Raw genomic sequence first — 15,348 nt, forward strand, 5'->3', positions numbered from 1 at the left:
GTTACAGTGGCAGCAGCAGTAGCAGTAGTAACAGTAGCAGTAGTAACAGTAGCAGTAGTAACAGTAGCAGTAGTAACAGTAGCAGAGTTACAGTAGCAGTAGTAACAGTAGCAGAGTTACAGTGGAATTGCAGTAGTAACAGTAGCAGAGTTACAGTAGCAGTAGCAGTAGTAACAGTAGCAGAGTTACAGTGGCAGCAGCAGTAGTAAAAGTAGCAGAGTTACAGTAGCAGCAGCAGTAGCAATAGTAACAGTAGCAGAGTTACAGTGGCAGTAGCAGCAGCAGTAGCAGTAGTAACAGTAGCAGAGTTACAGTGACAGTAGCAGTAGTAACAGTAGCAGAGTTACAGTGGCAGTAGCAGTAGTAACAATAGCAGAGTTACAGTGGCAGTAGCAGTAGCAGTAGTAACAGTAGCAGAGTTACAGTGGCAGCAGCAGGAGCAGTAGTAACAGTAGCAGAGTTACAGTAGCAGTAGCAGTAGTAACAGTAGCAGAGTTACAGTAGCAGTAGCAGTAGTAACAGTAGCAGAGTTACAGTGGCAGAGTAGCAGTAGTAACAGTAGCAGAGTTACAGTGGCAGTAGCAGTAGCAGTAGTAACAGTATAGCAGAGTTACAGTAGCAGCAGCAGTAGTAACAGTAGCAGAGTTACAGTGGCAGTAGCAGTAGCAGTAGTAACAATAGCAGAGTTACAGTGGCAGTAGCAGTAGCAGTAGTAACAGTAGCAGAGTTACAGTGGCAGCAGCAGGAGCAGTAGTACAGTAGCAGAGTTACAGTAGCTGTAGCAGTAGTAACAGGTAGCAGAGTTTACAGTAGCAGTAGCAGTAGTAACAGTAGCAGAGTTACAGTGGCAGTAGCAGTAGTAACAGTAGCAGAGTTACAGTGGCAGTAGCAGTAGTAACAGTAGCAGTAGTATACAGTAGCAGAGTTACATTAGCAGTTAGTAACAGTAACAGAGTTACAGTGGCAGTAGCAGTAGTAACAGTAGCAGAGTTACAGTGGCAGCAGCAGTAGCAGTAGTAACAGTAGCAGAGTTACAGTGGCAGCAGCAGTAGCAGGTAGTAACAGTAGCAGAGTGACAGTGGCAGTAGCATAGTACAGTAGCAGAGTTACAGTGGCAGCAGCAGTAGCAGTAGTAACAGTAGCAGAGTTACGTGGCAGCAGCAGTAGCAGTATTAACAGTAGCGTAGTAACAGTAGCAGAGTTACAGTGGCAGCAGCAGTAGCAGTAGTAACCGTAGCAGAGTTACAGTGGCAAGCAGCAGTAGCAGTAGTAACAGTAGCAGAGTTACAGTGGCAGTAGCAGTAGCATAGTAGTAACAGTAGCAGAGTTACAGTGGCCGCAGCAGTAGCGTAGTAACAGTAGCAGAGTTACCGTGGCAGCAGCAGTAGTAACATGGAGCAGAGTTACAGTGGCAGCAGCGTAGCAGTAGTAACAGTAGCAGTATAACAGTAGCAGGTTACAGTGGCAGCAGCAGTAGCCAGTAGAACAGTAGCAGAGTTACAGTGGCAGCAGCAGTAGCAGTAGTAACAGTAGCAGAGTTACAGTGGCAGTAGCAGTAGCAGTAGAAACAGTAGCATAGTTACAGTGGCAGCAGCAGTAGCAGTAGTAACAGTAGCAGAGTTACAGTAGCAGTAGCAGTAGTAACAGTAGCAGAGTTACAGTGGCAGCAGCAGTAGTAACAGTAGCAGAGTTACAGTGGCAGCAGCAGTAGCAGTAGTAACAGTAGCAGAGTTACAGTGGCAGCAGCAGTAGCAGTAGTAACAGTAGCAGAGTTACAGTGGCAGCAGCAGTAGCAGTAGTAACAGTAGCAGAGTTACAGTAGCAGCAGCAGTAGTAACAGTAGCAGAGTTACAGTGGCAGCAGCAGTAGCAGTAGTAACAGTAGCAGAGTTACAGTGGCAGCAGCAGTAGTAACAGTAACAGAGTTACAGTGACAGTAGCAGCAGCAGTAGTAACAGCAGCAGAGTTACAGTGGCAGTAGCAGTAGTAACAGCAGCAGAGTTACAGTGGCAGTAGCAGTAGTAACAGTAGAAGAGTTACAGTGGCAGCAGCAGTAGCAGAGTTACAGTGGCAGCAGCAGTAGTAACAGTAGCAGAGTTACAGTGGCAGCAGCAGTAGCAGTAGTAACAGTAGCAGAGTTACAGTAGCAGCAGCAGTAGTAACAGTAGCAGAGTTACAGTGGCAGCAGCAGTAGTAACAGTAGCAGAGTCACAGTGGCAGTAGCAGTAGTAACAGTAGCAGAGTTACAGTAGCAGCAACAGTAGTAACAGTAGCAGTAGTAACAGTAGCAGGGGTACAGTAGCAGCAGCAGTAGTAACAGTAGCAGAGTTACAGTGGCAGCAGCAGTAGTAACAGTAGCAGAGTTACAGTGGCAGCAGCAGTTAGTAACAGTAGCAGAGTTACAGTGGCAGTAGCAGTAGTAACAGTAGCAGAGTTACAGTGGCAGCAGTAACAGTAGCAGAGTTACAGTAGCAGCAGCAAGTAGTAAACAGTAGCAGAGTTACAGTGGCAGCAGCAGTAGTAACAGTAGCAGAGTCACAGTGGCAGTAGCAGTAGTAACAGTAGCAGAGTTACAGTAGCAGCAGCAGTAGTAACAGTAGCAGTAGTAACAGTAGCAGAGTTACAGTAGCAGCAGCAGTAGTAACAGTAGCAGAGTTACAGTGGCAGCAGCAGTAGTAACAGTAGCAGAGTTACAGTGGCAGCAGCAGTAGTAACAGTAGCAGAGTTACAGTGGCAGCAGCAGTAGTAACAGTAGCAGAGTTACAGTGGCAGCAGCAGTAGCAGTAGTAACAGTAGCAGAGTTACAGTGGCAGCAGCAGTAGCAGTAGTAACAGTAGCAGAGTTACAGTGGCAGCAGCAGTAGCAGTAGTAACAGTAGCAGAGTTACAGTGGCAGCAGCAGTAGCAGTAGTAACAGTAGCAGAGTTACAGTGGCAGCAGCAGTAGTAACAGTAGCAGAGTTACAGCAGCAGTAGCAGTAGTAACAGTAGCAGAGTTACAGTGGCAGCAGCAGTAGCAGTAGTAACAGTAGCAGAGTTACAGTGGCAGCAGCAGTAGCAGTAGTAACAGCCGTAGCAGTAATGGTCATCTTGGTATCGAACAAGGCTAGCCCTGAGCGGCAACAACTGTGTCCTCCTCCCACCCCCTCCCTTTTCTGTCCCCTGGCTTTCTCCGGGGTTTAAAAAAAATCAAAGTCCTCCTTTTATACCCCTTTTCTTCTTCTTTTTGAAGTCCCCACTCTCGTAAAAAGACAAGCTGGTGGTTTGGCCTGAGCCCAGGGTATGAGGGAAAGGGGGAGAGGAGTAGAGGAGGAAAGGGGGACTGGAGGTTAAGTTTAAGCTAGCCCTGTGGTTTCCATTGAAGGTGCTAGGGGAAGGCGGGGGGCAGTAAAAGTTAGAATTCTAGAGCCTCCCTGTTTTTATTTTATGATTGGCGCTGCTTTTTTTCACGGGCCTTGGTCTACAGCTGCTGGTGTGAATAGCTTGCCCAAGGTGACTGGATCCTAATAAAGGCCTGGCCAGCAGGGATGGGGCCTCCAGCCCAGCCATCAGACTATCTTTATAGACCAGCTTATAAGTCTGGGCCTCTATTAAACCCTGACAGGGCCAAGCTGAGGAATTTAGGGCCAGGAAACAAGAGGAATATAGGGTTTGTTTGTCAGGGGGTGGTGGAGTTTGGAGGCTGGAGCTGGAGAAGTTGGGGTGTTGACGTGTGAGGGGTGACCGGGGGTGAATGTTGAAAGAAGTGGTGTTGGGGTCAACATGTGTGTGCCTGTTACTGAGAGTGTGCAGTGTCTGTGTGTTTGTCAGTGTGTGTGTGTGTGTGTGTGTGTGTGGCGGTGTCGTCATGTGTGTTAGCGTGTCCGTGTGCGTGCGTGCGTGCGTGCGTGTGTCTCTCTTGGGAAGTATGGAATCCAGACGTGGTGTAGCTCACTGCCCAAAGGAGCTTATTTCGAACATAATTATGTTTAATTTAGCATAGGAGCATGTGACTCAAGGTACAACTGTGACGTCAGTGGATATGGCAGTCAGCGTGTGGGACTGGGCATGAGTCTGCAGTCTGCAGCAATGGGAGGGGCAGACCGAAGCTGATACCAGTTGTGCATGGACATTTTGGTCTCTCGTCTTCCTATACCTTAGCTACCTTGTGGGGTGTGTGGCAGATTTCTCCTGAGGCAAGTGGATGCCAGTCTCAGTGAGTCAGTCACTGTGGAACGAGGGATCCACAGCCCCGCCCATTCAGCCGCCAGGCCCTATCAGAGATCTGTCAATCCAATCAATCACACCTCCACTTATCCTCACTTATCTGCCTGTTGTAAAATTGTTTGTTTTCTTTACCTCTGTCAATTACAACCCCTTCCAACTCTAGACACTTAACTCTGATCTGTGACCTGAGGGCTCAGTGCTGCCCCCTTAGGTTGAATGATGGTAGGGTGCACTGGGGACAAAAGTCATGTCTTCCATTCCATTCTGACTGTGTCTATCTTCTCACTACCAATAGTCAGCCAACATCTCCCTGTCTTTATTTGGTGTAGTCTAACCTAAGCATGACTGAGTGAAACTGTGCGATAATGGCTCGCTAACAGCAGTATTCGACTGCAAGCAAAAATGTAACAAAATGAAACAACTCCTCCACCTCTCTTATATTCTGCAGCGGTGGAGACCCAGAGCACCAGCTCAGAGGAGATGGTTCCCAGCTCTCCCTCTCCACCTCCCCCGCCACGCATCTACAAGCCCTGCTTCGTGTGCCAGGACAAGTCCTCCGGCTATCACTACGGGGTCAGCTCCTGTGAGGGCTGCAAGGTGAGGAGGCCCCTGCTTTAGCTTCATGATCATCAGCATCATCACACACACTGACAGCACTCAAACTTAACACTGGCAGGCAGCATGCAAATGGTCTAGTTTCTAATGTCCAACGGTATGACGTAGCTAACGCTGTAGGATAGAGCAGGTGAAAGTATTGAACACAAGATGTCGAGACACCGCCATGAGAATGTAATAGATCAAAGCCTGGATGAGGAAATCATAACAGTACAAAACGTACTAAAATGTTTCAGTTGGGAATCCCGGGATCTGATAGATGAACAGACATGAAAGGTTGAAAGATAACGTGGCCGTTACAATGTCACCTCCTCCATCGGAGCGCGTTTCATCTTCTCCTTTCCCTCTCTTCTCTCGTCTCCAGGGTTTCTTCCGGCGCAGTATCCAGAAGAACATGGTGTACACCTGTCACCGAGACAAGAACTGCCAGATCAACAAGGTCACCAGGAACCGCTGCCAGTACTGCCGACTGCAGAAGTGCTTCGAGGTCGGCATGTCCAAGGAAGGTGAGAGACGTAAGAGAGGCTGGGGGATGGGGGCTACTGACCTAGGACATCCAGGCCCTGTGATACGGAAGCAGGAACGCAGGCACACACACTCATGCACAAATACACACATGGAAGTGCACACACACACACACACACTCAGAGTATATAAACAAAGCACTCAATATGCTTTTAGATAGTCGCATGGTATAGTTTGATCTAAAATGATTCACCCAGGAGGAAGTAGGAAGTGAAACGAAGAAGCAGCAGGGTAGTGATTTGGAAAGACTGGGCACAGTACCACCCTTATGACTAATCATGTTACTAAATGACTCTTCCTGCGACCCGCGTCCCAAATGACACCCTATTCCCTATATAGTGCACTGCTTTTGTCCGGTGCAAAGTAGTGCACTTTCTAGGTTACAGGGTGCCCTTAGAGACACAGACTAGGTGTTTCACCAGTCATCTCACTCTCAACACACCCTTGCCCTACCAAAACCCCTCACCTTTCATTCACACTTTCACTTCAGTATAGTCGCTCTCTGTAAAAATAGCCTTTTTGACTTGGCTCCAACTGATCATTCTGTTATGACAAATACAAAAAACGAGAGTGATAGCAAATTCTTGGTCACAAAGAGCGCAATTTACTCAATGTGACTGTGTGTGTCTGTGAGAGAGTGTGTGCGAGGTGAGGTGAGTGGTAGGAAGGTTTGCCCATGGGACACTTATGTGGGTGTATTGTATGTGTGGGATGTGTGTTAGGACGTGGATCACATTGTCCCCCGGCTATTTCTGGATATCCTGAGAGGAAGGAAAGAATGGGAGGAGGGAGAGAGAGGGAGGAAGAGGGAGGGAGATAACAGTGAATGGAGAGATAGTGTCATCACTTTGTTTAAGTGCTGTTATGAGCTGGATTGTAAAATTTGGCTTACAAACTGGTTCATAACATCACCGAGTTGCGGTGGGAAGCCAACAGAAATTGTCACTCGCGTGTTGTTATGTTCCTCCTTCTGCTCTTCCTCTCCTCCTCCTCCACCTCATCCTCCTCTTAATCCTCCTCCTCCTCTTCTCCTCCCTAGCAGTGCGTAACGACAGGAACAAGAAGAAGAAGGACGTGAAGGAGGAGTTGGTGCCGCCGGAGAGTTATGAGCTGAGTGGAGAACTGGAGGAGCTGGTTAACAAAGTCAGCAAGGCCCACCAAGACACCTTCCCCTCACTGCTGCAGCTGGGCAAATACCACACCGTAAGAGGCTCACACATTTGGATTTTTGTCCTTTTTTTCCCTGTTAGAACATACTGGTTCACATCCCATGTAAAGACACTAATCCACTGTGAACATGCACACTTTCCCAACTCAAAAGGTCAGTTTAGGGTAAATCACATTTCTCCAAATCAAATCAAATGTCAATGGTCACATACACATATTTAGCAGATGTTATTGTGGGTGTAGCGAAATGCTTGTGTTCCTGGCTCCAACAGTGCAGTAATATCCAACAACACACAACAATACACACAAATCTAAAAGTAAAAGAATGGAATTAAGAAATATATAAATATTAGGGCAAGCAATGTCGGGAGTGGCATTGACTAAAATACAGTAGAATATAGTATATACATATGAGATGAGTAAAGCAGTATGTAAACATTATTAAAGTGACTAGTGTTCCATTATTAAAGTGGCCAGTGATTCCATGTCTATGTATATAGAGCAGCAGCCTCTAAGGTGCAGGGTTGAGTAACTGGGTGGTAGCAGGCTAGTGATGGCTATTTAACAGTCTGATGGCCTTGAGATAGAAGCTGTTTTTCAGTCTCTCGGTCCCAGCTTTGCACCTGTACTGACCTTGCCTTCTGGATGATAGCGGGGTGAACAGGTCATGGCTCGGGTGGTTGATGTCCTTGATGATCTTTTTGGCCTTCCTGTGACATCGGGTGCTGTAAGAGTCCTGGAGAGCATGCAGTGTGCCCCCGGTGATACGTTGGGCAGACCGCACCACTCTCTGGAGAGCTGTGCGGTTGCGGGCGGTGCAGTTGCCATACCAGGCGGTGATACAGCCTGACAGGATGCTCTCAATGGTGCATCCGTAAAAGTTGGTGAGTGTTTTCGGTGACAAGCCAAATTTCTTCAGCCTCCTGAGGTTGAAGACTTGCTGTTGCACCTTCTTCACCATGCTGTCTGTGTGGGTGGACCATTTCAGATTGTCAGTGATGTGTACGCCGAGGAACTTGAAACTTTCCACCTTCTCCACTGTGATCCCGTCGATGTGGATAGGGGCGTGCTCCATCTGCTGTCTCCTGAAGTCCACGATCAGCACCTTAGTTTTGTTGACGTTGAGTGAGAGGTTATTTTCCTGGCACCACTCCACCAGGGTCCTCACCTCCTCCCTGCAGGCTGTCTTGTCCATTGTTGGTAATCAGGCCTACTACTGTTGTGTCGTCTGCAAACTTGATGATTGAGTTGGAGTTGTGCGTGACCTCGCAGTCATGGGTGAACAGGGAGTACAGGAGAGGGCTGAGAACGCACCCTTGTGGAGTCCCTGTGTTGAGGATCAGCGAAGTGGAGGTGTTGTTTCCTACCTTCACCACCTGGGGGCGGCCCGTCAATGAACAGCATTCTTACATAGGTATTCCTCTTGTCCAGATGGGTTAGGGCAGTGTGCAGTGTGATGGCGATTGCATGGTCTGTGGACCTATTGGGGCAGTAAGCAAATTTAAGTGGGTGACAGGTGGAGGTGATTTGGTCCTTAAATATCCTCTCAAAGCACTTCATGATGACAGAAGTGAATGTTATGAGTCGATAGTCATTTAGTTCAGTTACTTTTGCTTTCTTGGGTACAGTAACAATGGTGGACATCTTGAAGCATGTGGGGACAACAGACTGGGAAAGGGAGAGATTGAATATGTCCATAACCACTCCAGCCAGCTGGTCTGCGTATGCTCTGAGGACACGGCTAGGGATGCCGTCTGGGCCGGCAGCCTTGCGAGGGTTAACACGCTTAAATGTCTTACTCACATCGGCCACGGAGAACAAGAGCCCACAGTCCTTGAGAGCGGGCCGCGTCGGTGGCACTGTGTTATCCTCAAAGCGGGCGAAGGTGTTAAGCTTGTCAGGAAGCAAGACGCCGGTGTCCGCGACGTGGCTGGTTTTTCCCTTTGTAGTCCGTGATTGTCTGTAGACCCTGCCACATACGTCTCGTGTCTGAGCCGTTGAACTCCGACTCCACTTTGTCTCTGTACTGATGTTTGAGAGCTCGGTACGTGATTGGTTGGTGCACTGTAAGACTGTGAGAACATTCTACCTAGTTGGTTGATGTTCAGTCAGTGGTGTTATTATTCTACCTGAATAATATTTAGCAATAAGGCCTGAGGGGGTGTGGTATATGGCCAATATACCACGGCTAAGGGCTGTTCTTATGGAGACAGCCCTTAGCCGTGGTATAGTGGCAATATACCACAAACCCTCAAGGTGCCTTATTGCTATTATAAACTTGAGCGGTAAAAATACGTTTTGTCATAACCATGCTATACGATTTTCGGCCAATCAGCATTCAGGGCTCGAACTACCTAGTTTATAAGGGCTCCTGAGTGGCGCAGCGGTCTACGGCACTGCATCTCAGTGCTAGAGGCATCACTACAGACCCTGGTTCGATCCCGGGCTGTATCACAACCAGCCGTGATCGGGAGTCCCATAGGGCGGCACACATTTGGCCCAGCATCGTTCGGGTTAGGGGAGGGTTTGGCCGCGGTAGGCCGTCATTGTAAAATAAGAATTCGTTCTTAACTGACTTGCCTAGTTAAATAAAGGTCAAAATATATAAATAATAACCAATAACTCTTCTACCTGATCAATGTCTAATAAGAACCCTGTCTGTGTCCCTGCTATCCCCACGCTCACTATCTCTCTCTCTTTCTGTCTCTCCCGTCCTCCAGAACTCCAGTGCAGAGCAGCGCGTGCAGCTGGACCTGGGGCTGTGGGATAAGTTCAGTGAGCTCTCCACCAAGTGCATCATCAAGATCGTGGAGTTCGCCAAGCGCCTCCCCGGCTTCACCACCCTCACCATCGCTGACCAGATCACCCTCCTCAAGTCAGCCTGCCTGGACATCCTGGTACTTACCTGGTTCTTTCTATCCCATCATCCGCTCCGTCAACGGACCCTGTTGTATTCTCTGGGACTCAGAGACGTGGCAATGTAATGATGAGGGGATACTGCCTCTCAGTGGATAGTGGCGGTGTTGCAGTGTCGTGTAGGGTCGTGCTGTAGAGAGAGGGAAAGGTGAACAGATGACGACAGATTAGATTGTTGTTTAATGGACAATCGATAAAGAACATAGCCTACTATATGGTTTAGCCTTCCTGTTGTATTTTTATTTATCTATATCCTTCCCCCTCTCTTTCTCGGTCTTTCCATCTTTCCCCCTCCCTCTTTCACCCCTAGATGTTGAGGATCTGCACGCGCTACACCCCAGAGCAGGACACCATGACTTTCTCAGACGGGCTGACCCTGAACCGGACCCAGATGCACAACGCAGGCTTCGGCCCGCTCACAGACCTGGTGTTTGCCTTCGCTGGCCAGCTGCTGCCTCTGGAGATGGATGACACAGAGACTGGCCTCCTCAGCGCCATCTCCCTCATCTCTGGAGGTACTGCACCCTGTGGGGATTAATACTATTTTACTGCTAGCCAAATACAACTTTAAGAACTAATACAGGCCAAAATGTCTGAGGTGTTAGTCCGCGATAAAATCCTCAATCAGTTACAATACCAGTAGAAATGTGGGGATGAACTAGTTTGGTTGCGCTACACTTGACACTTTATTTACTTGTAGTTGTTACCAATGACATGATACAATTGTAATGACCTAAAAATCATCAATTACATCGTTCCTATCCTAGTCTGATGGCTGTTATGTGTCCAGTTTGTCATGTGTTGTGTATCTAACTCGGTCCTCTCCTCCGTCCGTCCCTCAGACCGTATGGACCTAGAGGAGCCCCAGAAGGTGGACAAGCTGCAGGAGCCCCTGCTGGAGGCCCTGAAGATCTACGCCCGTCGCAGACGCCCCAACAAACCCCACATGTTCCCCCGCATGCTGATGAAGATCACTGACCTCAGAGGCATCAGCACCAAGGGTCAGTACTGTTATAGTGCAGAACAGTACACTACAATACACTAGACCAGCAGCTAACACGCACAGTCCGAATAATACATATCGATTATGGTGGATGCAGAACATTTGAGATAGCACTTGGACGTCAGGATTACTTCCATAACGTCTGGAACATCTAGGACTATCAGCAAACGCTAAGACATCACTTTCCAGACTTGTTAACGGGAATGTTTTTTTTCCTGTGGTGTGTGAACAGGTGCCGAGAGGGCCATCACTCTGAAGATGGAGATCCCAGGCCCCATGCCTCCTCTGATCAGAGAGATGTTAGAGAACCCAGAGGCCTTCGAGGACCAGACAGAGAGCAGTGGAGAGAGCTCCCCACCGCCTGCCCCTCCTGCCGCTCCACCAGCCTCCACCAAGCCCCCCACCACCATGAAGACTGAGGCCGAGGACGAGGAGGACAGCTGGGGGACAGAGAACGGCAGTGAGCCCTCCCCAGAGGAGGAAGATGAGGATGATTATGATGATGGGGAGGAAGAGGACAGGGGCTCGGACAGTGAGGGGGAATCCTGGGCTCTGGAGAGTAGCAGCGATGGGGATAGGAAGAGCCATGCCGGGAGGGCGCAGTGAGGAGGAGAGGCGATCACACACAAATACAGTCTGTACACTCAAATACACACACTAACTGACGTAATCATACACACGCGTGTGCGCGCGCACACACACACACACACACAGACACACATACACCCACCCTACCCCTTCCTATGCTGGCCCTCCCTCGCTTTCCTCTGTATCCTCTCTATCTCCCTACTGCACATCAGTCTCTCCAAGCAGGACATGACAGGACAGCAGAGACTTACACCTAACTGTACAGACACTACAACTCAGGTTCTCTGACTCACAGGTTCCTGATAAGTAACATGCAGACACGCAGAGAGACTTGCAGAGATACTATTATAAAAGAGGGATGGAGAGATGACATGATGCAACCGACTGGACTCGTGACTCCTGATATAGAGAAGAGGGAAGATGGCGTGATGACAACAAAAAAAACGGACTCTGACAAAAAAAATGTCTCATTTTTTACTATCTTTTTGTTTGTATCTACATAGAGGAATGGCCAAAACAGAAAGCATGAACTGAACAATAGATTATTTCCAACGGATGCAAAGTAAAACACGTTTCTCATAAAGACAAATACAGGATGAAACCAAACTGAATATGCTAATCGATTTTTTTTGCTGTTATTTGCTTTTGAATATTGTTCAATTTGTTCATTTTTTTTCTTGACTTTTCTTTCTCTTTCAATGTATTAATTAGTCCATACATATCTATATACCATTATATTTGGTTTGTTTGTAATCCTGGTTTTGTAAATGATTTCTTTAGATGAGGTTTTGTTTTTTGAGGAGTTTTCCATTGGATATCCAGAGAGAGACGAATCAGAATCCGAACTGGCAGACCTCGAACTGAATCTTCTTTCCAACTTCGCCGCTGGTTTTTTGGGCAGTTTTGCTCGCCGTAGATGTCAATGATAATCAACTCAGTAATGTTGTGTTACAGTGACTAAAGTTGTGATTTGTGTTGTTTATCAGGGGACTAGCATTAATATATGTGCTTCCTTTCAACGCAACAAACTATGCTGTCGAATGGATAGTGTCTCAGTACCAAAGTTAGCAACTCAACACACACTGACATATAAAATGATACACACACACACACTAAACTTCGACCCTATAACAGATGTGCCATTTTGGCTTTGTTTGGTAGACAGAGATTGACCGTTGGCCGTAGCACTTGGCTGTGGCACTTTGATATCCTGTTTTATACAATACATCTTTATTGCCCAATATTGACAGTACAGTCAATGGCAATCTCATCTTATTCAGCAGTCATGCAATTGACGAACACGACGGAAATGTAGAGAACTATCCATCAAATGCCTGTGAAACCGAAGCACTATTTAACAACGTACACAAGCAAACACTCACTGCCACATGATCAACACACACACACACACACACACACGCAAGTTCAAATCAGGAACTGTTATGGACAACGACATGAAAACAGACTTCTCAGGGCTTTTTTGTTACTAAGGACCAAACCCTAGCGGCTGCCACGCTGTAGGGTGCGCTAGAAACAGGCAATATTTATGTGTGTGTATTTTTGACTCAGTCAGTCGGTTCTGACCGGTTAACTCCTAGCTCTGTGTACATAGAAGATAGACGACTGTTCTACAAACGGCGTGGATGCCAGCCAGCCTGTTACCCTTTTCACACTATCATGCCAACCCAAACCAAACCAGTGCTGGCATAGATATTCTATTTTCACATTGTCCTTTCCAGCACAGTTCCAGGAACTATGGTGGGTGCATAGCCAGGCCAGCTCCGTACAGCTCAGTTTGGCTCGGCTCACTGGTGTGAAAAGCACTCATCTGTCTCAGACCAGACCTGGCCAGCAGCCTTGTCAATGACCTGCCTGACCTGTGCTCTGTGCCGCTGGCATCCAAGAAACCACCTGCCTTCTCATCCAAAGCCATTACACCATCATGTCTTTTGTAATGTTGTAGGATATACCCTCTCTCTGTCTTCTTCAATGAAGTGGCAGGCCCATGTGTCCTCCTGTCATTTCTTCTTCTCAATCTTCTATGTTGCCAACATGTCTCAGTCGATATGTAACCAACTGTTCATAATGCAGCTGGCTACGTGTACATCGAGTTTTGTAAACAGTCTCGCTACGAAGATACAGTATATGAACAGGAACACAACAGACTCCTCCCAGCGGTAGAGAAAGAGGCCTACCGTACAGTTCTCTCTGAATGTGGCCCTCCTGGTTGGTTTTTGAGTGTGTGTACAGGCTTTAACATGTCTCCTCTGTCATTGGGTGAATGTTCTCTGTACGGTGCTGTGACGTCACACAGGGTCGTGGAGAAGCAGAGCGGCGAGGTTTGACGGCCTCATTTCCTCTCGGCCTGCCCTGCCAGGCCTTCATGATGCAAACGTTGCGATTATGTTGTTTTGATGCCGGTGTTCTTCTCTGTAAAACATGGCCGTGGTATTGTCCAATCTTCTGTTCATACCAACTCTGTCATACAAAGAAAAAGCCATATGAACTGTACGGCACAATAAATTACTTTTGTGAAATTAATAACATATTTCCTTTGAGAAATGTCTCATTCTCTTAAAATGTGTTGTAACATTTTTTCTTATCAGTTATGACACTCTTGGATGCAGTTATGACACTGATATGAATGTTTCGTAAACAACCCTTCAAATGTTTTTATTTATTTATTTCACCTTTATTTAACCAGGTAGGCAAGTTGAGAGCAAGTTCTCATTTACAATTGCGACCTGGCCAAGATAAAGCAAGCGGTTTGACACATACAACAACACATGGAGTAAAACAAACATACAGTCAATAATATAGTAGAAAAATAAGTCTATATACAAAGTGAGCAAATGAGGTGAGATAAGGGAGGTAAAGGCAAAAAAGGCCATGGTGGCGAAGTAAATACAATATAGCAAGTAAAACACTGGAATGGTAGATTTGCAGTGGAAGAAAGTGCAAAGTAGAAATAGAAATAATGGGGTGCAAAGGAGCAAAATAAATAAATACAGTAGGGGAAGAGGTAGTTGTTTGGGCTAAATTATAGATGGGCTATGTACAGGTGCTTAAAAAGCTAGTGAGGGAGAAAAGTGTTTCCAGTTTTAGAGATTTTTGTAGTTCGTTCCAGTCATTGGCAGTAGAGAACTGGAAGGAGAGGTGGCCGAAGGAGGAATTGGCTTTGGGGGTGACCAGAGAGATATACCTGCTGGAGCGCGTGCTACAGGTGGGTGCTGCTATGGTGACCAGCGAGCTGAGATAAGGGGGAACTTTACCTAGCAGGGTCTTGTAGATGACCTGGAGCCAGTGGGATTGGCGACGAGTATGAAGCGAGGGCCAGCCAACGAGAGCGTACAGGTTGCAGTGGTGGGTAGTATATGGGGCTTTGGTGACAAAATGGATGGCACTGTGATAGACTGCATCCAGTTTATTGAGTAGGGTATTGGAGGCTATTTTGTAAATGACATCGCCGAAGTCGAGGATCGGTAGGATGGTCAGTTTTACGAGGGTATGTTTGGCAGCATGAGTGAAGGATGCTTTGTTGCGAAATAGGAAGCCAATTCTAGATTTAACTTTGGATTGGAGATGTTTGATGTGAGTCTGGAAGGTGAGTTTACAGTCTAACCAGACACCTAGGTATTTGTAGTTGTCCACATATTCTAAGTCAGAACCAAATTACCAAATGTTTTTTTGATAGCCCCCGTTCATTCACCAGCCGTGAGCCTTGCTACTGAGTCCATTTCATTAGAACTGAGCACTGCAATGACGTCGTCAACCCAATGACTACCAATAGTGGGCGCTCTTGCACTTTGGGTACAGAGACCAGCCAGCCAGCAGCAGTGTCTGTACACCAGCCCTGCATATAGGATAGAACTGAGCAGGCACTAGTATTACCAGTGTGTTACAATTCATTAATGTTGCCTCCTACTGTAGGCAGATGCATACTTCCACTCCGTGTCCTTGGGACAGTGCTACAGTATACACTGAGTGTATAAAACATTAGGAACACCTGCTCTTTCCATGACATAGACTGACCAGGTGAATCCAGGTGAAAGCTATGATCCCTTATTGATGTCACTTTTTAAATCCACTTCAAATCAGTGTAGATGAAGGGGAGGAAACAGGTTAAAGAAGGATTGTTAAGCCTTGAGGCAATTGAGACAATGATTGTGTATGTGTGTCATTCAGAGGGTGAATGGGCAAGATTTAAGTGGCTTTGAATTGGTTATGGCAGTAGATTCCAGGAGCACCGGTTTGTGTCAAGAACTGCAATGCTGCTGGGTTTTTCACGCTCAACAGTATCCTGTGCGTTTCAAGAATGGTCCACCACCCAA

The 15,348-nt window shown here is 47.1% G+C and overlaps 1 protein-coding gene across 9 annotated transcripts in view; it reads left to right on the forward strand.

The window, feature by feature from the left end:
- Positions 1 to 13,565, forward strand: part of LOC115167864 (retinoic acid receptor gamma-A) — a 117,862-nt gene extending 104,297 nt beyond the window's left edge. For 6 of the 9 annotated variants that reach the window (XM_029722563.1, XM_029722562.1, XM_029722567.1 and 3 more), the window contains 7 exons: positions 4,652 to 4,800; positions 5,183 to 5,333; positions 6,386 to 6,546; positions 9,231 to 9,407; positions 9,737 to 9,941; positions 10,269 to 10,427; positions 10,662 to 13,565. In XM_029722563.1, the coding sequence (XP_029578423.1) occupies positions 4,652 to 4,800; positions 5,183 to 5,333; positions 6,386 to 6,546; positions 9,231 to 9,407; positions 9,737 to 9,941; positions 10,269 to 10,427; positions 10,662 to 11,035 (1,376 nt within the window). In that variant the 3' untranslated portion in view covers positions 11,036 to 13,565. Of the gene's footprint in view, positions 1 to 4,651; positions 4,801 to 5,182; positions 5,334 to 6,382; positions 6,547 to 9,230; positions 9,408 to 9,736; positions 9,942 to 10,268; positions 10,428 to 10,661 lie in introns of all 9 variants that reach the window. The other 3 variants (XM_029722568.1, XM_029722571.1, XM_029722569.1) reach the window with 2 other exon arrangements.
- The last annotated feature ends 1,783 nt before the right edge of the window (positions 13,566 to 15,348 follow it).

This window comes from Salmo trutta, chromosome 30, assembly GCF_901001165.1.
Source record: "Salmo trutta chromosome 30, fSalTru1.1, whole genome shotgun sequence".
In the NCBI taxonomy this organism is placed as follows: Eukaryota; Metazoa; Chordata; class Actinopteri; order Salmoniformes; family Salmonidae; genus Salmo; species Salmo trutta.